At 43.0% G+C, this 24,823-nt stretch overlaps 1 protein-coding gene and 1 long non-coding RNA gene across 2 annotated transcripts in view; one reads left to right on the plus strand and one right to left on the minus strand.

The window, feature by feature from the left end:
• Positions 1–23,036, minus strand: part of LOC138915864 (uncharacterized) — a 36,071-nt gene extending 13,035 nt beyond the window's left edge. Inside the window, exons 1-2 of the long non-coding RNA XR_011422248.1 lie at positions 22,908–23,036; positions 534–638 (exon numbers count right to left, since the gene is read on the minus strand). This is a non-coding gene — a long non-coding RNA (uncharacterized lncRNA). The remainder of the gene's footprint in view (positions 1–533; positions 639–22,907) is intronic.
• On the plus strand, positions 20,144–23,479 carry TCF21 (transcription factor 21). The gene is made up of 2 exons (XM_001504370.7): positions 20,144–21,186; positions 22,934–23,479. The coding sequence occupies exons 1-2, from the start codon at positions 20,737–20,739 to the stop codon at positions 23,021–23,023; spliced, it is 540 nt and encodes a 179-aa protein (XP_001504420.1). The 5' UTR covers positions 20,144–20,736; the 3' UTR covers positions 23,024–23,479.
• The last annotated feature ends 1,344 nt before the right edge of the window (positions 23,480–24,823 follow it).

The raw sequence follows: 24,823 nt of genomic DNA on the forward strand, positions 1-24,823 counted from the left end.
TAACAGAGCTTAGCAGGTCCATAAAAATTATAAAAATACATGTCTAATTCTGTTATAATAATCTTAAGAACTGCTCAAATATTTTAGTTGCCTTGAAATTGATGTTTTCGTTATTGTCTATTAAAATCCATAAATTAATGCCATGGCTTTGTAGTCATTTCATTATATTGAGACTTTCACGGTAAGTGGGTTTGCTCAAACTCATAGCATTGGACTGATAGCCTACAATTCCCTAAAAGGTCACGTTGCACAGACTATAATGATTAATTTCTCTAGAAACCTTAGGTTCAGATATAATCTAAACGATCAGAGAAATAATATATTTTACTTAGAGAAAAGAGAAGAAAAAGAACCATAATCCAGAACTTACTAGAAACACAAGATAGAGTGTGTAACAGTAAGAGTTAATACTTATCGAGCACTTAGGATGTGCTAGTTTGTGTGTGTGTATGTGCGTGTGTGCGTGTGAGATCTCACTTCATCCTCACAACAATCCTATGAAGCTTAAAGAGGTTAATAGTGTTCAAACTTACACAGCCAGAGAGAAAAAGAACCGCGATGACCCTTCCCCTGGCTCCAAACCTAATGGCGTTCTCCCACCTCTCATAGGTCCCCATCTCTCCGCAGCAGCCAGTTCACTGAAAGAAGACAAGAGTCACAATAAACTAAGGTCTGCTTCAGAGCTGTCTGTTTTGCAGTCAAACAAACTCAATTCTTTTATCTGGAGCACAAATTTAAATCTTTTAAATAGATTCTCTCAGAGATACGCCTGAGTTCAAAACATGTGTGAAATGAAAGGAGAAAAAAAAAAGCCCATCCTACATTGCATCTGCTGATTGGCGCTTTGCAAGCACAGCCCACAGCCCTAAACAGCGTGCTGTGGCCAGCTAAGCACCTTGCTTTCCAACCTGACGAATAAGGTGGAGATGAAGATGAGCGGGAGTCAGGTGAGTGATAAAGTGCACAGGGCCTTGTATGTTACTCGACTCACAGAAGGCTCTAACAAACGTTTGCTGAATGAAAAAAGGATCCTGAAGGACTGACGAGGCGCGGGTTGTTACAAGTGTCGATGGCATCATTTTATACATTTCGGGAGTGGCCTGCTTGGACAGGAATAATCCCCGTTGTTTGTACTCTATACATTGATCAGTTTATTGTTTTTACAGTTTTATTAAAAGAAAATACTATTACGTGACTAAGAAATCAAAACCTACAATTTAAGAAAAAAGTCTTCAACCATTTCAGCAATGATTTCAAATTTACTTAATCAAAATTCTCACATTTAATTGAAATCACAAATCTAACACGGTAGGTATATTTAAACACCTCAAACAGCTTACACAATAATTATAAAACTTCTTCCTATACTGAAACGGATTAAAATGTATTAATACCTTGAATTTAAATTTGCTCCTTCATCATCCCTATACTTATTCTCATTTTTAAAATTATTTTCCAGGCTCTAGGCAGACAGTAGTGAAACTATTTAACAACCAGCACTGCTGACGATGCAGACCTGCACGCCTGTGGTACTGACGCTCCCGAGCTCCCCACCTCCTGCCCTGTCAGTCAGTCATCCCAGGCATAGCCTCTTAGGAGCTAAATCAGGGGAGATCTGTGGAAGTGCAAGGGAGGATGGAGGAGGTTGGGGTATTTATTGACCTGAAGGGAAGTATTTCAATGTTAACCACTGGTATAGCCATCGCTGTACTTACCAGCTGAGTACCAGCCTTTCTTATGATAAGACTACAACACTCAGAGAAGAAAGGCTATTTTTTCAGACCAGCCAAGGTTAACCTGGGTTATTAGCCAAGTGACCAACTGTACAGAGACAGTGTGTATTCACACCATCCAAGACGACTTGAACCCTAACCAAAGGTTATCTGATTGGCCCCTTTTGATGGTTGGATTTTGGCTACCATAAACTTGCAAAGAATATGAGGCTCTGATAGGTAATTTTGGGGTTTTGAGGAAGATTAGCAGCCAATCCTCCTCTTTTTGCTGAAGAAGATTGGCCCTGAGCTAACATCTGTGCCCATCTTCCTCTACTTTATATGTGGGACACCTACCACAGCATGGCTGGACAAGTGGTGCATAGGTCCTCATCTGGGATCCAAACCAGTGAATCCCGGACTACCAAAGCAGAATGTGCAAACTTAACCGCTCTGCCACCAGGCCAGCCCCACTGACAGATAATTTTCCCTATCTTACAAGCTTAGTTATTTTCTCTATTTGTTGCTTGCTTTTTAAGTTTTTTTTTTAAGGTTTTGCTTTATTATCATTATAAAACCTTATTTTCATCCTCTTGCATAACTTGGGCCTGGACTGGTTTGATCAAGCTGGAAGCCTCTGAAAAGTCTGGTTCTCTGTAATCCCAATTCTTCCTTCTCATCAACAATCAGTGTTGACACGGAGAAGTTAGTTTGCAGGAGAAAGGAAAGAACTTAGTCTTGTACACGCTGCCTGTGAGACACATTCATATGGAAATGACCAGGAATCATATGAAAATTCATCCCAAGCTTTCAGGAATTGAATCCGGAGTAAAGACATAACTGGAGAACCAGGCGTATAGAAATGCCAATGAAGACTTGGAACTGATTGGGATCATTAGATGCAAAAGGAAGAAATGAGAAAACTAGCAACAGAACCTTGAGAAATGCCCATATTGAGGTGATTTGTGTAAGAAGACAGTGAAAACAAAACAAATGATCAAAGATAATGTGAAGACAACATAAGGTACGTATGTCACAGAATCCAAGCAAAGACAAAATTTTAAAAAATATATACAGAGGAAAGTGATATCATTGTGTATAATAACAAGAACAAAATGTTAATAACCTAAATGCCCATCAATCATCAAGTGATTAGATTACGATTCTGTAATACCATAGACTGTTACACAACCATTGGAGTAAGGTAGACCTATGCTTGCTACCATGGAAAGATTTCCAAGTCATATTGTTAAATTTCCAAGTAAATCACAGATATAGAGAGAGAGAGAGAGAGAGAGAGAGTAATTCCAAATATGCAAAAGGAAAATAAAAAGCGTTGTATAATACATATGTAAGATATATATTCAGGCACATTTCTGTATATCTAGATCCATCAATTGATCAAGCAATCGATAGAGAAATATAGATAGAATAGAGTATTTGGTGGACTTTCAGGTTGACCACCACTCTGGAGAAGAGGGCTTCGGGAAAGAGAGACATGGGACTTGTGTATTTTGATTAAGGTACTTTTGCTTTGTTTGAGGCCTTACAATGAAACTATACTTATACAGTACTTGGATACAATGGTAATAAACTATGTATAATTTTTTATAATAAACCAATAATAAGCCAGCAACCAATGCTGTAGGAAGAAACCAAAGGGGATGAAAACCAAGCGGAAGGCCACTGTTTTTATCACTAGAAATTGGATGGAGGCCTTAAAAGAGCAAGTTCAGAACACTGGTAAGGAACGAGTCCTGATTACAAGGGTGAGAATAAGCGAAAGTGGCAGTCACAGGTATGTCTGACTCAAGATCCTTATCTATGCCTTTGGGAAAGACTATACAGAACAGGTAGCCACAGGTGACTTTTTCAGGGTTAAGTCTGTGGAGTATCCGGTGAGCCTGTCAGAGCCACTGAGTTGCCATGAGGCCTTTGGCTGGAGCTGCGGGAGAATACTCCCTCTTCTGTATGGGAGGAGGGGATGGCTGGACCTTCAGGCAGTGATTCTGTTCCATCTGGAGCCCGCTACAGACGCCAACCCAGCAGACGGCAGAGGAGGAACATGAGTTGAGTTCTAGTGATGAATTTCAGGGCTAAACCTCAATGTGCTGAACCAACTATATCCTTGGACTTTTCACCTGTAAGAGCCAATAAATTCCCCTTCTTTGGTTAAATCATGCTGGGTTTTCTGTCACTTGTTGCAGAACCCACCCAAAAGGCCTATTTTTATTTGGGACTCTACCTAAATAACACAAGAAAGAACATCCTAAAGTGAATTTCACAGACAGCCAAAAAAATTTAGTATGGCCATTAATTTCAGTGTCTGTCCCATCGTTCTCAACCAGCACAGCTTGCTAACCAACACAGAAATAACATTGGGCGTTTTGAATTTCACCGCCTCTCCTTTCCTTTCCCTCCTCTCTAATGGAGGTGCTTAATGAGTAGTGAAAAGTGCCAAAAGGTGAACGAGAAGACAACTGGATAATCAACCCCAAAGGCTAAAGCAGTGAACCCCAAAGCTATTTAGTCAAGTCAGTAAACCCTTGTTTGGCCTCACTGAAGTGTTCATTTTCAACAGGCAGCTCTTCCTGACATGCTGCTAAAGGGTGGATAGGAGATTTTTTTTTTGAATGTTAACATTTGAAATATTCAGTACTATTGAGGAATGGGCTTATTAGAAATATAAATCTGTTTCCACAGTATTTGAGAGGAAATCATAAGTGAATGACTTCTTAAAACCTAGGAGGTCGTTTCAGGCTTGTTTCATGGTTTGATATCAGAAAGTACAATTATATAATATTTGATCCACACAAAAGAAATTAGGCAACACATATATATATTATGAAACATAGTAATAAAAAACACTGCGATAGACTGAATGCACCCGGCCCAAATTCATGTGTTAAAAGCTAATCCTCAGTGGGATGGTATTAGGAGGTAGGGCCTTTGGGAGGTGATTACGTCCTGAGGGCAGAGCCCTCATGATTGGGATTAATGCCCTTATAAAAGAGACCACAGAGAGCCCTCTCACCTCTTCTGCCGTGTGAGGACACAGTGAGAAGACCACCATCTAGGAATGAGGAAGAGGCCCTCACCAGACATGGAATCTGCCAGTGCCTTGATCTTGGACTTCCTAGCCCCTAGACTGTGAGAAATGAATGTCTGTTATTTATAAGCCACTCAAGTCTACAATATTCTGTTACAACAGCCCCAATGGACTAAGACCAACACCTAGAACCACCATTCAATATAAAAAGTGGAACATTGCCAACACCAGTGACGCTATTTTGTGTGCTCCCCAAGTCACGTCCCCTACTGCCCCTGGATAAAATCGCCACTCTGGATTTTGTGTTCAGCGTTCCTTATGCTTCTGTGTTGTTTCATCCCATATATATGTATCCCTAAACAATCACACTATAGATAGTCTTCTATGGCTTGATGTTTCATTCAATGTTATGTTCCCATGACTCATGCATAATGTTGAGTACAGCTCTAGTTCATGTAATTTTCCCTGCTGTATAACATTAAGCCTTTGGTTGCCATCTTGTATGGTTATTCATTTTCTTCCTCTTTCTTCATACCTAATGTAACCTGGGGGCCTAGGGGTAGAAACAATCCATCCCAGTCACTGTCTGTATAGAAAGATCACGGTAGGAAGACAGTTTCTCTTTCAGGAGTTATTGACTTAAAGAAAAACTTGCTAACTCATCTATTACAGCCTTCCCAGAACAAATTGCAGTGTTGTCTTCATAAAAAACCTAAGTAGAAACTATGAGGGACCATGGGGAAAATTCCCCCAAAACTGTAAGGAAAATGTCTCTAACTGTTCTAATCTTCACACTCCATTATGGTTTTCAGAAGTGAAAAGAAAGTACTTGTCTTTTTGTTCCTCTCGAAAACACTTAGCATGTAGTTGTTAATATTAAGAAGTTCTGTCCTTTCATTGGGCTGTGTTTCCACACTATGACAAATACCTCGTCAAAAATTAAAATGCAAGGATATCGTTCACCAATTAAAAGGCACAAAATAGTAAGTTGTGCTATAATATAGATGAACTTCACAAACATTATGCTAAGTGAAAGAAAGAAAATGCAAAAGATCAAATATTCTATGATTTATGTAATTTATAATTCATAAAATACGTCTAGCAAAGGGACATTTATAGACACCAAAACCAGTAAAATGATTGTCTGGGGCTGGGGCAGGAGTGAGAACTAACTGCCGATGAACAAGAGGGAAATTTTGGGAGGGATGGAACTGGTCTAAAGTTGGATTGTAGTGATGGACGCACAACTCTAAATTAACTAAAATCATGGAGTTTGTAAGGGTGAATTTTGTGGGATGTAAATTATACTTCAATAAAACTGCTAAAAATTGAAGGGCTGTCATAATGTCTCTAAAATACTAAATCTGATACTTTCTTGATAGTTTCGCTTAATTATTGCAATCTAGAAGTTGCTCGGGCTTTTGAAGAAGCAGCTTCAGTCTGCTAAATTTTAACGTTTACGTGGTTTGCTTAATGTGCCCATTTTAAAGTAAAACTGGAAGGGAGCCGTAGGGCAGCTTGAGAAGACGCTGCTCGTGAAGACGCTGCTGAGCAAGGAGGGGCTGCCAATACGACATGGAAAGATCACCACCGCTCCACAGAGAAGTAGCAAAATCCTAAAACAGCAGCAGATTACCCAAGGGATCCTGTGTCACGAAGAGAAAGGATTACAGGAAACTGCCACTAGCACTTTATTTTCCTTCCTGGAGCTCCGGGAGAGGCTTCAGTGACTCAGCGGGCAGGTCAGCAGCTACTCACACTATAGAGTTACCCACAGGCCTCGTCGTAACTTACGCCTCGCCTGCTCTTTGTGAAGCCCTCTTCCCTTTTGTCAGAGGCATTTAAGATTTTTGTTTCCACAAGTTTGCAACTCTCTGTTGAGTTTGGCTTGTGAGCTGGTAGCTGTTAATTGAAGTGGAACACCAAACAGGCCTTCAAAGGAAACCAACTATAAAAAGCCAGGAATAAAAGGATGGTTCGGCCAAGTCAATCCCACTCTTTTGGATACAATTCTAAATGAAACAGCATTTTTACCTCAATATGGACCAGACCTAAAGCTAAAATATGAGAAAAGAAAGGTAAAATATTAAAAAATATTTTTAAAAAAGTTTTTTTTTGAGGAAGATTAGCCCTGAGCTAACTGCTGCCAATCCTCCTCTTTTTGCTGAGGAAGACTGGCCCTGAGCTAACATCTGTGCCCATCTTCCTCTACTTTATATGTGGGACGCCTAACACAGCATGGCTTTTGGCAAGCAGTGCCATGTCCACACCCGGGATCCGACCCAGCAAACCCTGGGCCACCGAAGTGAACGTGCGCACTTAACCACTGTGCCACCAGGCCGGCCCATATTTTTTAAATTTATAATTATGTTTGCGGAGCAGAGAAGGAAGGCAATTGTTTAGATAATTTAAGCTCTTTCTCCAAATACCACTTTTGTCAGTTATCTTTATACTTTAGGAGAAGAAAATTGGCATGGATTATCCTAATGGTGAAAATTCCTCTAATGGTTTTGCACATATAGTAAAAATGTAAGTGAAGTGTGGTCGTATGGAGTTTAACGTTCCAGAAACAAGCAGTCAAAAAAGTCATTATCGTTCTCAAAGTTTTCCCTATAGAGAAAATTGTAAGATGACAGAGCCTGCCATCTTACAAACAGCCACCAGCCTAGTCTGCACTGCATTTTTCTTTTATGTTACGAAAAAAAGAATCTTGTTCCAGATATTTGGTTTGTCAACAGGTCTGACTTTCTATGGCACTCTGATTACTAAAAAAAAATAGACATCAGTCACATGATTTAAAAATTCATCAGAATCCTAGGATGTGAGAAAGAATGTTTCATTCCTACATGCCATTTTTCATAGATGGAGAATAAAAACATATCTACAGAGACTTTAAGATAATATTAATCTAACATAACTAGTTAACATAACTAGTTTCACATGGTATGTGTCAATAATACTTCTAGCATTAAAGATGGAAATCTAATGCAATGCAAGTCATTTTTATGTCAGTGTTTTATTTTTAAAAAAGAGCACATCTGAACCAAGCATCACTAGTGATGATAGCGCACTACAGAATTTCTCAGGAAGGTCACTTTTTAGCATTTCTCCCATAGACTCAGTGGATTTCTCTGTTGGTATAAGTTGCTGTTGAAGATCGAAGTCAGTTTTCACATCTCACCGAAGACCCTATAAGAAAAAGAGAACTGAACAAGAGGAGGGTGTGCTTGCCATCCTACTCTATCTTCAACCCACCAAGGCCATGTGCTGAAATTATATTTTCTAGAAGAGTGCAAAGCATTAAAATATAAATCCAAAGAGGCCAGACAGCTCACTGTGTGACGGCCCGATGCTTTCTCTAGACCTCTTAAGGCATTCTGTAATTCTTGTGAACCTGTGATACACACACAGACCCTTGTCCTGACAATACCTCTGCAAGGGAAGAACAGAAATACGCTTTTGGTTCCGAATTAAAGCTTTAGAATCAGTCCCAAAGTTTACGGAGACTAGAATGTGACCAAATCATTGCACTAAATAATAATTTTAACAGATTATCATAAGCGTCATAATTAAAGGTAAATGCCAGAATAAATAGGGGTCTCTTACTTTCAGAAGACCTTTAAATTAATGTTTGGCAAACTTTTATTGTAACAGTGGAATCCTTGATTCAAATGCACCTTTCTTTCATTTGTTACTGTGTAACTATTTGATTTGCTTATTTTCAATTTTACAATTAGTGGCTGTTTATAAAGAACAGATATTCATTCTCTTCTGAATTTGTATTTGTCAGAGTTAAAAAGAAAATGTTGAGTACTCCAAAGGTTTGCTACATCAAGACAAAGAAGAGTGAGCGGTCCCCCGCTGGCTGGGTGATGACCTGGTTGTGCGAGCAGAGGTGAGAACAAACCAGCTCTGCAGCACGCAGAGCAGCCGCCTGGAGGGCAACCAGGTCTTCAGCCGCTCCAGCTGCCACCAAACCACCAAATCATATGGACCCTTGCTCAGAGTAAATTTTCATTGGTTGTATCATATTCATGTCATCCTTTAAATTAAAGAATTTTTTTAATCTAAAAAGGAGAGTATGTGTAGAAGTAATAACACAAATTGAAAGAGCGCAGAGAAATAAAAACACATCTGTTTAACCAGGAATTTCTTTCTTCCGCAATGAGAAAAATTATCATAAATTTACAAGAAAAGAAATACCACCTAATTTGCATAATTGATGTAATGTTTCTAAGGCTATCTATTTATTGTTTAGGAAGCCTACAAGGCTCCTGAGCCCTTGGATAAAAATCCACAAGGGATGGGGCAGGGCACCACATTCATTCTTAGATTATCCTGTATAAGATATTGACTTCGGACACTTTTCAAAGAAAGGCAATTAACGGGGGAGCTAAGAATGCAAAATGATTGCAATCAAGTGGAGTTACTTGAAAAACTTGAAGGTAAAATCCTTAAGCCTTTCATACTTTTCGTGATGTAACAAGACACTATAATTTTTAAATTTCTCCTTAAAGGCAAAATGATGAACAATACATACAATAATTGGTTCAGTTTTTAGATGATTTGTTAAGACTTGATCTTTTGTAAGACATGAAATGTATATGAATACGAATATATGTATGAAAATTAAAATAAAAAATTATGTATTTGAGTAACACTGAAATAGAGGCTCCAAGATTCTATAACTTGTGTCCATTTAATGGGAAATCATATGTAAATATATTATTAGAGAGGCATGATTATTTTTCCTTCTGTTCAAAAAGTTTAAAATCTTTTATTTAACAGGGTCATTTTAAAAAGCATTCCTGTGTGTTTGGTTGGTTTGTTAATTGGTGGTTTTCCCCCTATCACCAGAAGTAAAGGTTGGCCCCATTTTCCACGTGTATAAATATCCAATGTAAGTCTAAATTTCTTCATGATGAAAACCAATGACTAAATATATTTCTTCACCTACTTGGATTCTCTCACTCCATGGAGACCCAACTTGAGACCCGTGCTCATGGTCATCTGTGGTGTAAATTACAAAGCAAAATGGAGACCTATGGGGGTTGAATAGCGTCCCTTCCAAATTCATGTCCACCCAGAACCTCAGAATGTGACCTTGTCTGGATATAGGATCTTTGCCAATGTAATTAAGGCAAGGATCAAGATGAGATCATACTGGATTAGAGTGTGCCCTAAATCTAATGAGTGTGTGCTTATAAATGACAGGAAAGGGCACAGAGAGAGACACAGAGAGAAGGGCCTGTGAAGATGAAGATGGAGGTCGAAGTGATGCAGCCACAAGCCAAGGAACACCTGGGCCACCCGAAGCTGGAAGGGGCAGGAAGGAGACTTCCCTAGAGCCTTCAGAGGGGCTGTGAACACCTTGGTTTTGAACATCTGGCTTCCAAAACTGTGAGAGAATAAATTTCTGTAGTTTTAAGACCCCTAGTTATGGTCGTTTGTTGCAGCAGCCCTGGGAAACTAATGCAATCTTGTGCCTTCAGATCTTTACATTCATTCGTCAGTCACAGATACGAAAGACAAGTGTTGTTCAAGGTACTGGCCTTTCTTTTTTATAAGAATGAAATCAGAGGCCAGAATTCTAGGATGTGACCATTTTGGCTCTTGGCTAGAACAAGCTTTTTACTGAGATCTAATTCTAAAAGTTGGTAATGCAAAACCGGAGAATGGGCTACAGGTCACCTTCATTTCAACAGTTAATTTTCCTTCCTAAGAAACTCAAGCAATTATCTAGAATAGGCTCGCAGGCAAATAGAACAGAATAGAATAGAGCCAAACAGAATGGGCTCACGTAGGCAAAAGCAAAAATCATGTACTAATAGAGTTCCATCACTTTTTAAAATCACAAAAAATTCAAAAGAGATGTTAACCTAGCATCAATTTTAAAATAAGCAACTCAAAAAAAAAAAAAAGTTGTATCTGCATTTTAATCTTTGTTGATAGCTCTTTTAAAAAGTGTGGTTACTTGCACAGTAAAGAAAGTTGTGATTTTTACCCCACGGTCAAATAAGCTTGGTGATATCAGTGATCTACTGGGAGGCTCTTGCAAAACATGCGATATCTTTATTCCACTATGACCTGAACTTCATAAATTTAATTTGGGGGAAAAAAAGAATGATTGCTAATGAAACGAACAGTTAAATCCCCAGACAGTGAAGGGAAAGACCAAAGTAGTTATAGCTCAAAGCTGAACAGATTTCTAATTTTGTGACTGAGACCATGAGCTGCTTTTCATCCAAAATAATAGAATTCTAGATTTTATTGAAACTGTTCCTCTCTCTCCCCCACACACATTTTTAAGGCTTAGTTTTTAGAGAAGGTGTTTCTTTGATGTTGTTGAAAGTCTTATAGTCTTCATAATCACACTCCCAGCCCAAAGTGAAAATGGAAAAAAAAATAGAAGGCGACTGTCAAAAAGCGCCCTAGAGATAGTAATCATAGCAACAACCACCATCACAACAACCGATATTTATAAGTGTTTACTCCAGGTTAAGCACTCAACTAGATCACTCCACAAATATCATCTCAGTTAACGCACCCCAAACACTAAGGAACCCATCCCTGCTGTCACCGTGTTAAACAGGACACCGAGACCCAGCGAAGATAACGGACTAGTCCAAGTCCACACAACTAATCAGCTATATAAGCAAAAGTCAGACCCAGTCCCTTGGTTCACAGCCCAAGAGTGTTCTACTATGTCACAATAACTTCAGAGAAAAGCTTAAGAACAAAAACCATAATTCTATGAAGAACATTCATGTTTTATCATTTAATCGGCTATGAGCATCACATTTTTCATCCAATATTTAGTTCACCCTTCTGCCCAAATTCATTTGAGAAATGTTATACTCTACCCTTCCTGGGAAGATTATCTCATTGTGGTCAGTTTTGCAGTTGGGTTAAAAGAAAAAAGAGCTTACTTATCCATGTGAGAGGAAGTTTAATATCTGCCGAACATTCTCGCTGAAAATAATACTGGCTTTATCTAAAATATGTCAGAGTGACCAGTTAGAAAGAGCCCAGTGCAGTCAATCAATGTTTGTTTTGTCTATAGAGTAACCCCCCAAGAAATGTTTGGCAAATTTTATTGCTGAATTGGTCTAACCCATGTCTATTTCTGTGTGGGAGCTGAGTGAAACACTCCAATGCACTGGACGAAGAATTCCTAAATTCTTCTACTAATGGGTTCCTTAGAGTTGATTTAGAGCTTCTAACTAAAGAATGGTCTTCCTCTCTTTGGGAGGATTGCCCTCTGCGAATTTTAGGAATGAGTATCAGATGACCCTCCTCGTCATAGACCATGAATCTGAATTTAAAGCTCTTCACCCTAATGATTCCTCAAAAAAGAAACCAAGACAAACAGAACCCAAGATTTGTTCTACTTGTTGTTGTCATTGTTATTGGTATAATGACATTGGTATACAGTACACTCTCCAATGACAGAAGAGTCCTAGGCATATCTCCTCTTAATCCTGAGTACATGGAAAGTTAGAAATAATAATAAATAAGAAAAACCATTCTCCAGTTATAATTTCTGAAGATAAATGCTATGGACTGATTTTGTCTTCCCCCAAATTCATATGCTGAAGCCCTAATCCCCAGTGGGACTCCATTTGCAGATAAAACTTTTAGGAGGTAACTAAGGTTAAATGAGGTCACAAGAGTGGGGTTCAATGGGATTGGTGGACTTAGGAGAAAAAGAGATCTCCCCCCACCCCCACATACTCAGAGGGAAGGCCATGTGAGGACACGGTGAGAAGGTGGCCATCTGTAAGCCAGGAAGAGAGTCCTCACAGAAAGCAACTGTGCTGGTACCCTGATCTTGATTTCCAGCCTCCAAGACTGTAAGAAAATAAATGTCTGTTGTTCAAGCTACCCAGCCTATGATATTTTGCTGTGGCAGCACAAGCTGACCCAGACAGTAAACTACTATCAAATCTTGAAAATAAGTCAAAAAAAATAAAAAATGGGGGGGGGGGGGGAAGAAGCTTGCCACTCACTCCCAACCCTTTACACCTGTTGCATGATCAGAGCAATAGAAATTAAACAAGCAGCCTCGAGGGCTTTAGGGAGGGCCAATAGTTGCTAATATAAATAGCTTTAACAACCTGCACATTTTTACTGGTCCATCCTCAAAAACGGTAACTTCATAAAGCCACTTTACTGAGTGTTAAGTTAGTGACAACCTTAGTTGGAATGGCTCACACAGGTGTGTGTTCTCAGACATGTAGTCAGAGGTAGGTTGTTAAATATGTTTCAACTAATTCTGAGCTCCAAATGAGAACTGAAGCCTGGCTGGCCCAGTGGCATAGTGGTTAAGCTGACAGACTCAGCTTTGGCAGCCTAGGGTTTGAGGTTTTGGATCCCCAGGGGTAGACCTGCATATCACTCAAGCCATGCTGTGGCAGCATCTCACATATAAAATAGAGGAAGATTGGCACAGATATTAGCTCAGTGACAATCTTCCTCAAGAAAAAGAGGAGGATTGGCAACAGATGTTAGCTTAGGGTCAATCTTCCTCACCAAAAAAAAGAAATGAAGCCCACTGGTATTTGATTTGAACTAAGTATAAACTTCATAGCAAACTTGTGATCTGCATATAAGTGATGAAGCTAGTTTATACACAAAGTGAATTTTCTTTTTTTTTTTTAATGCTAAATCCATACTTTCAAGTTTTTTTTTTTTTTAAAGATTGGCACCTGGGCTAACAACTGTTGCCAATTTTTTTTTCTGCTTTATCTCCCCAAATCCCCCCGTACACAGCTGTATATCTTGGTTGCACATCCTTCTAGTTGTGGGATGTGGGACCCTGCCTCAACGTGGCCTGACGAGCGGTGCCACGTCCGTGCCCAGGATCCGAACCCTGGGCCGCCGCCGCAGAGCGCATGAACTTAACCACTATGCCACGGAGCCAGCCCCTGAACTTTCTACCAAACAAAATATTCTACTCCGTACATGGCTAATTTTATCCTTTATGCTGCAAATACACTGGCAGAAACGGAATTGGCTATCCTTCTTTTTACTAAGGGATTCCTCAACTCTAAGTTTCGGCACAGCATATTTAGAGACAACATTTCCAAACTTTCCTGGCAGATAAAGAGGCCAATAGCATGGGAGTGGAAGTGATATGTATAACTTCAGGTCCCGTTATTTTAAGGAATCTGCTTGCCCTCAACCCTCTTCTCCCGTTCCTAAAAGCTGGTGAGGGCAGGCGGACTGCACTTCTGCACGCGAAGGCACCCCTACCCCGAGGATGGCAGAGCAACAAGACAGAAGGAACCCGGGTTTCTGCAAGTGTTTGCGCAGCAGACACCCATCAGCTGGACCACCTGCCCAGGTCTGCAGAGAACTAAGAGGGAGAAGCAGGCTTGGGGCTTGTCTGAGCCACTGTATTTTGGAGTTGTGTTCGTTAGTTGTGTTAGTGCGGTGTTGTGTTAGTACTCTAAACAATGTGCACCTCTTGCAGTTCACAGCGCACCTTCCACAGGCTGTGGTCTAGAACATCCATTCGTTCTTCGCCAATTGTCTATTAAGTGCGTAGTGTACGTCAGCCCTGCTCTAGGCTCTCAGCACAGTGAGCAAAGCACTCGAAGAGCCTGCGCCCTGGAAGCTCTCGTTACAGTGAGGGTGGAGGAGGGCGAGCCAAGGGACGATAACAAATTAAACAAAATACTTTCAGAACATATTGGTAGTTTCAAGTCAGGGCTCTAGAGTCAGATTGTCTACATTCAAATCTTGACCCTGCCATTTATCCACTGTAGTAACCTGTCCCCAAGCATGGCGCTCCCACTCTGAACCATACTTCCTGGTATTCACGCGCTTGTCTAGGTCCCTCCCGTTGAATTGGGGCGGGCCCCATGACTGACTTTCGATCAGTGATGTTGCGTGACTCCCAAGGCTAAGTCCCAAGAAGACCTTCAGCTCCACCTGGGTCTCGTAGAATGGTCGCTCAGCAGGAGGCCAGCTCCCACGGAAGAGGCCCAACCACCTGAGACTGCCAGGCGGAGGAAGCCGCCTGGAGAGGCCATGTGAAGAAAGATGCCCCACCAGACCCGAGCTGTTCCACCTATCCCAGCTGAGCCCCTGGGTGTGTGAATGAAGACAGCCTAACCAAATCTTCAGGTGACTTCAGCTCCAGATGCCTTCTGGGTGCAACAAGATGAGAGACCCGAGTGAGAACCACCTGGCTGAGGGCAGTCCACCCACAGAACCAAGAGAAAAAATAATGTCACTAATGTAGGCTATTCCACAGCAGTAGACAACCGGATACGAACTTTGTGAATTAAACAAGGCTTTTAATCTCTCTGTGTCTCAGTTATCTCATCCGTAAGGTTCCTACCTCATTAGATTGTTAGGAGAACTAAAGGACTTAGTCCCCAAAGTGCCTGGTTTGTGGTAAACACTTACTATACGTTAGCTACTAGTATTTATTATTAACAAATAAATAGGATTATGGGACAGAGGTATCTTTAAGTGGATGCTCAGGGAAGTTCTTATGTGGAAGGTAACACTTGAGCTTAGACCTGAAAAATGAAGAACCAACCATACAGAGAGAGAGCCAGAGAAGGCCATCCAAACAGGGAGAAGAGCAAGGACAAGGGTCCTGGGGTCAGCAATGATACAGTGTCTTTGAGAGACACAGCATGGCCAGAGTGGTTGGAGGGTGGTAAGCAGAGTAAAGAGGCATACAAGCCAGGATAAGGAATTCAGATTTTATATTAAACACAGCGGGAAGCTTGAGGGATTTTAAGCAGAGGAACGACTAAGACCACTCTGTTGGAAATGGATTTTAGAAGGGCAAGAATGTAAACAAAAAGATCCTGCAGGAGACTTCTGTAGTCATCTGAGTAAAAGATTTTGATGACTTGAACCAGAGTTTAGCAGAGGAGATGGAAAGAAGGGCTTCATCAAATGAGTGGCCCTTGGGCTGCCCATCAAGCCCCCATGGTGGAGATTAGATCTCAGTTTAACAAAGTCACTCTGGAACTTATCTTACTTAAACACCCTTGGACAGGTTCCAGCCGCTATCCCCCAGGATGGCTCAAATGTGTCATTTTATATAATTCGAGGTTCAATTGTTACAAATTCTTTTTACTAAATAGGGGATAACAGAGTATAAATTTTCTCACACATTCCCTACTATTCACATAGAAAAAACAACTCCAAGCAATCTGGCTTAGTGGAAGGAGTTTTACACGGCAAATCAGGACACAGGTTCAAGTGGGAATACTGTCACTGACAACCAGCGTGGACCTGTACAGAATTCTTGACTGTTTAGAGACTCCTCGGTTCTCAGCCCCTTCCAATTCTGACAGTGTGTGACTTTGGGGCTCTATTCAAAATACTACATCACCGGGAAATATTTCATGTTCCCGAGGTCAGGATTCACACTCTCAGTACTTTCCTGCTGGTCCCAGGATCTAAACTCCACGACTCTTGGCTCCTCAAGGCCGAGAGCACCTGCCATGAGGACATATCCCAAGGAGATGATCACCAGAAGGATTCTGGTGCCATCTTCTCCCAGCCTGACAGCAAGGAGGCTGACAGCAGGATGGCCCACATCTGTTTTATAGCCATCAGTAAACCATTATTTAACATATAAGTGCTTTACAAGTATCTTTCATAGAATCCACAAGATTTATTCTTTTTAGGAAAATTTGGGGGGCTTTGCTCTCAGTCTTTACATTAAGATACAGAAAAGTCTTCACTCAAGCAAGTTTCTCTAAAACTTCATCGTTATGGGCAGAAAGTCTCTGGCACACATTTCTGATAAGATTTTCATTTCATACAGCAGCTCTTCCTTCAGTAGTGACAACAGAAAGGAGAGACTCTGTATAAAACGGGAGGATGGAGGCAAAGACTCTGACCTGGTGCCTGACTGGAGAGTTGCTCAGTTTTCCGCCACTTCTTTCCTAATATTGAGCAGGTCTAATAACATTATTCTCACGTTAGAAGACTTAAGAGGACATTAAACTGGGTTTGTAAGGCTTTTGCCGCTCACCATCTGCCTGAGTTGCCTTCAGCCCTCTGGTCCACGAGGTAAAAGCTGTCCTTCGTGTGCACAGCCTTGGCTGCCTTCAAAGTTACATCACAAGCACGTGGGGTGGGAGATTGCCTCTTGGCTCAACAGAACCATGATGAGTCTTTCTTTGGACTTAATTGTTGTTATTTGCCAGCTTTACATCTTAGAGTTCTGGCATCTGATCTACAATTCATTGAATTAAATGTGAGAAGTTGGGGGTTGGCAGGGGCCGTCTGATTACTGGTCATAAATGACACAGGTACAGAGACCAGCAACACCCACATGGCCAGTCTCACTGACTGGTGCTATCGTCACTGCGGCTGCCAAAACGCAACAGGCCAGCGCCATTACAGTTTGGAACAAGAAAGGGGAGACGATGCTTGCTTTACAAAATAAGTTAAAATGTAGTAAAACAGAGTCAGGTTTCAGTGGGCTTATGAGCAGAAGATGGAAAGCAATCAACCACCAACAAATGGTACCGTGAGAGTGTCGAATGGAGAAAGAGGCACCGATTTGCATAGAAGGTCACATTGTTGAAGAGGTGGTAGCTGCCATCAAACAAAGACAATAACACACCTGCAGGGGCTAATTAGGAGCAAAGGAAAAAAGAGAGAATTGGCTGTTTCACCAAGTTGCCAGCCTGTGTGCCTTCTGCCAAATAGTGGGGGGTACAGACAAGGATTAAAACTTGGATTGAAAGGCGTATTTTTATGTTTATGGGAAAGAGAATGTGATGGCATATGAAGTCAGTTCAAAAGAAGCCTGTGATGTTTTCCTTCTCATAAAAAAGGAAGCAAATTATTCCATCCAAGTGCAGTTGAATCAAATTTGAACTTCCTGAAAATTTATCAGTTGATAAACCGGGATTTAAGTTCAAGGACACATTCCACGCCTAATCTTCATTTTACAACTTTTGGAGATAAATTTTCCTTAGCACTGAAATCTTTCAAAGATAGCCTTTCTTGCAAAACAAATTGTTAGAAGTGTGCGGCAAATTGACCAGATGTCTCTGGGGCACAAACTCTCTCTTAAAAGTAAGGTAAGAACTTTTAGTAACTAACTCATGCTTTCAAACCACCAGTTTTCATTTAGTTCTTCAAAACAGTAAGGTTTAAACTACTTCTCTTGTTATCGAAAGAGTTAACACAGCTTCTCAAAAATGCTTCTTTTCTCAGAGAATACAGTTTATATTTTGGGAGAATTTGGCACAGTCTAAGTTACAGCTTCACTGATTTTTCGGTGGAATCCGACAGTAAGTCACTTCCCCACCCATGTGTACCTAGCATTTATGAGCAGGGAGAGACACAAAATGTCAAGAGAAAAACAGTATGATTATACTAATCTACTTTCTTCAAGACTTCACATCCAGATACCTGAATAACAGCCTTCTTCATATCTTGCTCCCAAACAGGTAGCTTCTCTCACCTTGTAGAGTTTTTATGAAGACCCCAAAGTTCGTTATCAACCCACCAGCCCTTCCCAGCCTAAATGTATCACTGCAGGATAAGTGGACTGAATTCTGGCTTATCTGAAATAAAGTAATTTGTAGGCACAAAAACTAGTTTTGCTCCCTTCCAGAAATTTCTATTTTTAAATTTTCAGACCTTGAAAAAGTAGACAGATGGCAGAAATCTATTCAGTGGTACATATTACTATGATTGTTACTGTCCCCAAACAGCCTGAGCAGCCCACCAACTAAGGTGTAGCGGAGAGCCAGACCCACACTCCCCTCAAAAAGGGTGGCTCCAAGAAGCAAAATCTTTACAGCTTAATGGCCTGGTATGTGGTAAGGCCATAGCTCTGATTCTTAATTATTATCTCATTGCAGAGCCCAAATAAATGTTATTTGTAGTTATCTGGCAGATATCTCAGTAGACACACACACACACATACACACACATGTTTCACAAAGTATTGGCCAATGCCATTTTCACATAGCTCTTTTAGTCTAAAAATAACTTTAACTTTCATGTCTTACCAAGACTGAGAAAAGGGAGGGCAAATCACAGAAATCCAGTTTGGGAATCACTGGGGAAACGTTTAACAGGCCTGCTGGGTGTTCTCTTAACGCTGTCTTAGATCTCAGATTAAATTATTATACTTTCCGTGTTGTAGTACTGGGTCATTTGTGCACGAGGACAAAGGCAACTTCAACTTGATATTTCTGTCATCCCTGCTGTGGGAAGAGTCCTTTTCCTGGTTTATAACATCAATCACTCTCGCAATAAATCTTGGTGGTGGATATGGTCATTTAAACCTCCACCTGCGCAAACAACAGAAATGAAGGAGCTCATAAATCTCTGCACTGGTGAGTAACAAATTTTGGATCCTGGGCAAAGATATTATGGTGGGGGGCGTCTCACTAATTCATTAATAAAGACTGATTTGCTGACAATCTGTTTAGTTTACAGCATAGGAGAAAGCAAACAGGACCCTGCTAACAAAACAAAACGTTGGAGGTTAGCGAATTCCCAGCTGAGCCAGGATTAGAGATATGATATCTTAATGTAGGAGAGGGGTGCAGACGCCGAGCCAGAAGCTCAGAAGCCGCTCTTACATTTTGCTCCAGCCCCTCGTGTTCACTGCCTAACTGCAAGGAAAAACAACCTGGAGAAGAAAGAGTAAGAAAGATTCATGCACTCAGTCTCTCCAATTTCATGGCATCAATTCCGTCAACCCCTGGGTCTCTGGTTCTCTTTGCTCTTCCACTCACTCCCCAGATTTTCTTATTCTCCAGGAAACATGGACCAGGCTGGGCTTAGGGATGCAAAGGAACGTTCCCCAAAGGGATAATCCTGATCAGTGCTCTGTAATGTCAGCTTGGCCTGTGGAACCCTTGTAGCACAGGGGATGTAAGTAGAAGGCCAAGGAAGCCCCAGGCAAGGTGAAGTCTGAGAGCAACTCAGGTTCTTAAGATAATAATAGGTGCATTTCTAGAAAGAAAGTTAGGAGAAAGTTTTAAATTCATTAAGAAAAGATTATCAACTAAGGAAATACTTTCCACACACACCTGTGACTCTCTCATTCCCCCCACTTGCACTAAACTGTGTGGGTGCGTGTGGTGTGCAATGGTCAAGCATGTCTGTGTACACGCAGGCTGTTCCTTGATATCTTTAAAGTGACCAGATGCAGACGGGTTTTTTGGTACTTTCTCTGCCATCAGCCTAAAGATGCATAAGCACTAGTTTTCTTAACTGACCCCGGTTAAGGCGTGAGGATGTCTTGGTAAAGCCATAGAGTCTTTCACGGTGCTGGCAGGCACAGTAGATCCCTGCCTGGACTTTAATTGGTGTTTTCTGGGGAGGGTGGGGAGCCAGGGAGAGGCTTGTGAGGTTTGTGGGTGGAAGGCCCAGAAAGAGCAAAGAATCCGGTCGTTTTCCTAAAGTTCTCAGCAACGCCCAGCTATGATCTCTTAAGAGGGAAAGTAGGCTGTAGAAGATGGGCCGGCAGGGGGGCTGGGGCCTTGCCCAAGCAGAAGAAAGTGACGGGTCTCCAAATGTTGCCGATGAGTTGATTTACATTATAAGTTGGAAATCAGGGTCTGTGCGTGAGTTTCCCTCCGCTGTGAAAGGGGTCTAAGAGCGCTGCTGGGGCCCGGCAGGCCCCTCCCCTGGGCTGCAAGGATCCGCCTCTCTATTCCCCAGATAAATTCCTAGTGTCCACCGAATTCCTCAGCGCTCTCTCACACTCCTCTACGGCCACGACTCCGGGGGTGGGGAAACAGAGCGCCGGGTTCCTTCCCTCCCGCAGACGCCCTCGCGGTTCCTTCTCACAACGCTGCGAAGGGGAAGGGGTGTGCGACCCAACCAGACCCCCGGCTTCAGCTCCCAACGCGAGGTGGCTGCTCCACACTCCACACTTGGGGGCCCATTGGCGTTGGGGTCTCTCTCTCTCTTCTCTTTCTCCTCCCCCCCTTTCCTCTCTCTCTCATCCTCTCCCCCAAAATGTCCACCGGCTCCCTCAGCGACGTGGAGGACCTTCAAGAGGTGGAGATGCTGGACTGCGACGGGCTGAAAATGGACTCGAACAAGGAGTTTGTGACCTCCAACGAGAGCACCGAGGAGAGCTCCAACTGCGAGACCGGGTCTCCGCAGAAGGGCCGCGGCGGCCTGGGCAAGAGGAGGAAGGCGCCCACCAAGAAGAGCCCCTTGAGCGGGGTCAGCCAGGAGGGCAAGCAGGTCCAGCGCAACGCGGCCAACGCTCGCGAGCGGGCGCGGATGCGGGTGCTGAGCAAGGCCTTCTCCAGGCTCAAGACCACCCTGCCCTGGGTGCCCCCGGACACCAAGCTCTCCAAGCTGGACACGCTCAGGCTGGCGTCTAGCTACATCGCCCACTTGAGGCAGATCCTGGCTAACGACAAGTATGAGAACGGGTACATTCACCCGGTCAACCTGGTAAGCTCCCCCGCGCGGCCCCCGCCCACCCCGCGCCCCGGGTCCCGCCCGCCCGGTGCCAGTGTGCGCGCCGGCCCCGGGACCCACGCGTCTCGGCCACCGCCAGCCAGCGCCTCCGGGGACCTTCGCAGGAGATCCCCACACGGCCCCCACTCTCGGCCCTGCAGGCCCAGAGCAGGGTGATTTATTCGAGTGTTTGACGTGGCAGCCCAATTAGGAGTTTCCAAGTGCATCGAGCGGGCCAAGAGGAGGGTCCGCGCACCGCGCCATCAGGGCCGGCGTGGAGGGGCTGGTGCTGACAGGGAGCACTGACAAGATGCTGCGCGCCCAGAAGGCATTTTATTAATCCCTTTATTCCTCTTTTAGGTGAAGAGTAGAAAATAAATTTCCCTTCTAAATCTTACGAATAAGAACACCCAACTCTGTTTCTTCCCAAAGTGTATTTAGGACCATTGGATATGGACACATTCATGCTCCTCATAACAGTCATGTATGTCTCCAACTACTGCTCTTCTCCTATAGGTGGATCAATATTTTTAAACCCCAGAAGTTCCAGCAAATGTCAGCATACTCAGTAAATTCTCACTAGTATTAGTGTAATAAATTATATTAAAATAGATCACTCTCATCCAAGATTTAACATGTTACTTTTTGTCTTAAGAAGTAATGCTCACTGAGTCTATATTTTCTCAAATGCGCTGTACTGTTTAAGGAATATATTCTAATTCCTTTTTATTTGATTAATTTCATTTAATACATTTTAAAACTTCCAGACTCCAAAGAAAAACAACAAGGACAACTTACTAGCACCTCTGTTTATGTATGATAAGAAGGAGAGGTTTTCCTCTTAAAAGTCATCTTATCGCCCAACACTAGTGAGAGGTCTGAAGAGCTGAACTGTCTTCTCACTGAGTTAGTTTCAGGAACTGGGGAGAGAGAATGCGAAACCACATTTTGCCCTGAAAAAATATTTTTCCCTCCAATTAAAAGTTTATTTTTCGAATGAGATAAGTAAATAGCGTTTTAAAATCTGGAACTAAAATGAAAATAGTGCCTTCATCTACAATTGCTGCTGCCTTCATCTTTGAGCAAGAAACTTAAGTGAGCTCACAGAGATGGGAAGAGAAATCTGTGGTTGCTCAGTCCAGTAGGAAGATGCTCCTAAATAAAATGTGCCTGTATATTCTTTTATTAGCAGTATTTTTGTTTTCTTAAGAGCCAGTCGTTAATTTAGAAAATGTGGTCCAGGCTCGCGTTTGTGATGGAGGAAATGAAAGTTGGCGGTAGGGAAATCGATGAGGATGAAAGCCAGAGGGCCAGGAAACCTGAGCACGACCTCGGAATAGGGGCCAGGGGAACGCTTCGCCTCGAACCTGGTGCCCAGTAGGCGCGAGGTCCATCTGGGCTTCCCTGGCCCTGCTCACAGTGACATCTGCCTCCCGGCTGTGCCACAGCACGAGCCACTTTGGGCTTCCCAAAGGCCTCCTCTCTTGCGTTTCACTTCGAACCCAGTATGAGCCCCCCTCTTTGCTGTACCACCCCGAGGAGCTGTGATTTGGCGCCAACGCTGCTGTTTGCTTTATCCAGCCACGGGGCGCGCCAGCACGCCGAGGAAATTGCAGAGATAACGGGTCTCTGCGCCTCACTGCCTGCCCCCACTGCGCCCTCTCCTTCCGTCTCAGGCTCCCAGCCCATCCCACCCCTCCTCCGCGGCCGCTTACCTCCTCCACCCTCTTCTCTCCTGCAGACGTGGCCCTTTATGGTGGCCGGGAAACCCGAGAACGACCTGAAAGAAGTGGTGACCGCGAGCCGCTTATGCGGAACCACGGCGTCCTGACCTTGGAGGTGCGAGTCTGGGAAAGGCGCGCTCCCGGGGGGAGCGGGCCTCGGGAAGGCGAGCGCTGCCCTCCCTGCTCTCTGTCTCTGCTTCTCCCTCGCAACGCTCCTCTCCCTGTCCCACCCCGCGAGAACACTTTACTGCGACGAGGAGATTCGTTTCCAAACCAGAGGAGATCAACTGTCCTTACAGATTCCCACCTATTTAACTTTATTAACTTCTACCGTGAATGACTCTGCGAGCCTTGCTGGTCCAAGTGCAATATGTAATTATAAATATATAAATAGATAATAAGAGCCTATCAATGTGTATCTTTTGTACAATATGTTGTAAAATGTAGGTCATAGAATAGCTGACTTTGACAGTCACATTTATAAAGTAATTCACTTAAAGATATATTTTTTTCAAACAAGTTTTGCTACTTTCGAAAATAAATCTTTCTTTATATTACTAAAAGCCCTGACATTGGTGTGATTTTTAAAAAATTTATTTGGAGTAGAAAAGTGGGGAACTATGGGGAAGTTTGATAATAAAAGTGGTTCTTTTGAACCGCAATCTAAACTTCTAGAGATAGAAAAGGATTCAGTGCGATTTTCATGTGCGGGTGCAGATCATATTTTGGGCTGAAACCTCCAAAAGAAACTCTAGTCTCTCAGATTCACAGGTCACTTTTAAGACAGAAATAAGGTGACTGTGAACAAAGAAAGGGCAGGATCAAAGTTATCAACAGTTACACAGTTCAAGGGAAAAACACACCAGAAACGAAAAATCCGATTTTCATGTATTGCACAGTATAATTGCTGACACGAGCAAGAAGGTCAACTCCATGTTTTAGAATTTTCCAGGCGCGGACCTGAACCCAAACAACGCAAAATTGCAAATCAGTGAAGAAATGCTGGGAGCTGTAAAAACGTAAATTCCATAACCTTTACGATGCGTTTTACCATTTTCCAAGTGCTGCGACATGCATCACACATTTCTTATCAGTAATTAATGAATTACTTCTAACACCGCGCACGCCTGCTTTTCAGCGACCGTCAGCCAGTGAGCCCAGCTCCCCGCCACGACTTCCGGCGGACTGGGTTTTAATTTAAACATCTTCCAGGCTACGGAACAACTCGTTGGGGAAGATTAAGTTGAGATAAACAGAGAGACGAGGCCGAGGAGCCTGGGACCGGGTTCCCTCGCTGCCCCAGCGCAGCCCGCGGCGGCCGATGCGCCAGATGCCACCGCGGCTGTTTAATGTTCGGGGTTATGACCGCAGTGTTTACAAGACGTCTTCGGTTATTTATACTGTTATTCCTCGCAGAGGGCCTTGAAACTTCCGCTTCTTTTGCTCTTGCTTTCGACTTTTTTTTTTTCTTTTTCTCGGCTCAGTTTGGTACCTGGAGTAAGAGCTTCCCCGCTCCCCCTCCCGCCCTTACCTCCGACCAGAACGCGGCTTAGCGGGTGGAGCCCTCCGCCTGGCTGTCAGGGAAGGAGCCGGCGGTGCTAGCCCCGAGGAGGGAACCACTGTGGCCCCGGGGATGTTCTCTGCCAGTGATAGTCACCAGGGTACTAAGAGCGATTCTCCACTCTCCAAGGGCTGGGAACGTCGGTGACTCCTCATCCACGTGCCTCTCATTCGCACGTCGTGGAACTTCTTAAGGTATTAGTCTACACCCCCACCCCCCACCCCACATTTGACCTTCAAGAGCGCATTTCAAGCTCTGGCCACCTCCACTTTCCCCAAATTCGCGTGTTCGTTCCGTCTACTGGAGGAACGGGGCCCTCGCCTCCCCCATGCTGAGTTCAAGCCGG

The sequence above is a fragment of the Equus caballus genome, chromosome 10, assembly GCF_041296265.1.
Source record: "Equus caballus isolate H_3958 breed thoroughbred chromosome 10, TB-T2T, whole genome shotgun sequence".
Taxonomy (NCBI): Eukaryota; Metazoa; Chordata; class Mammalia; order Perissodactyla; family Equidae; genus Equus; species Equus caballus.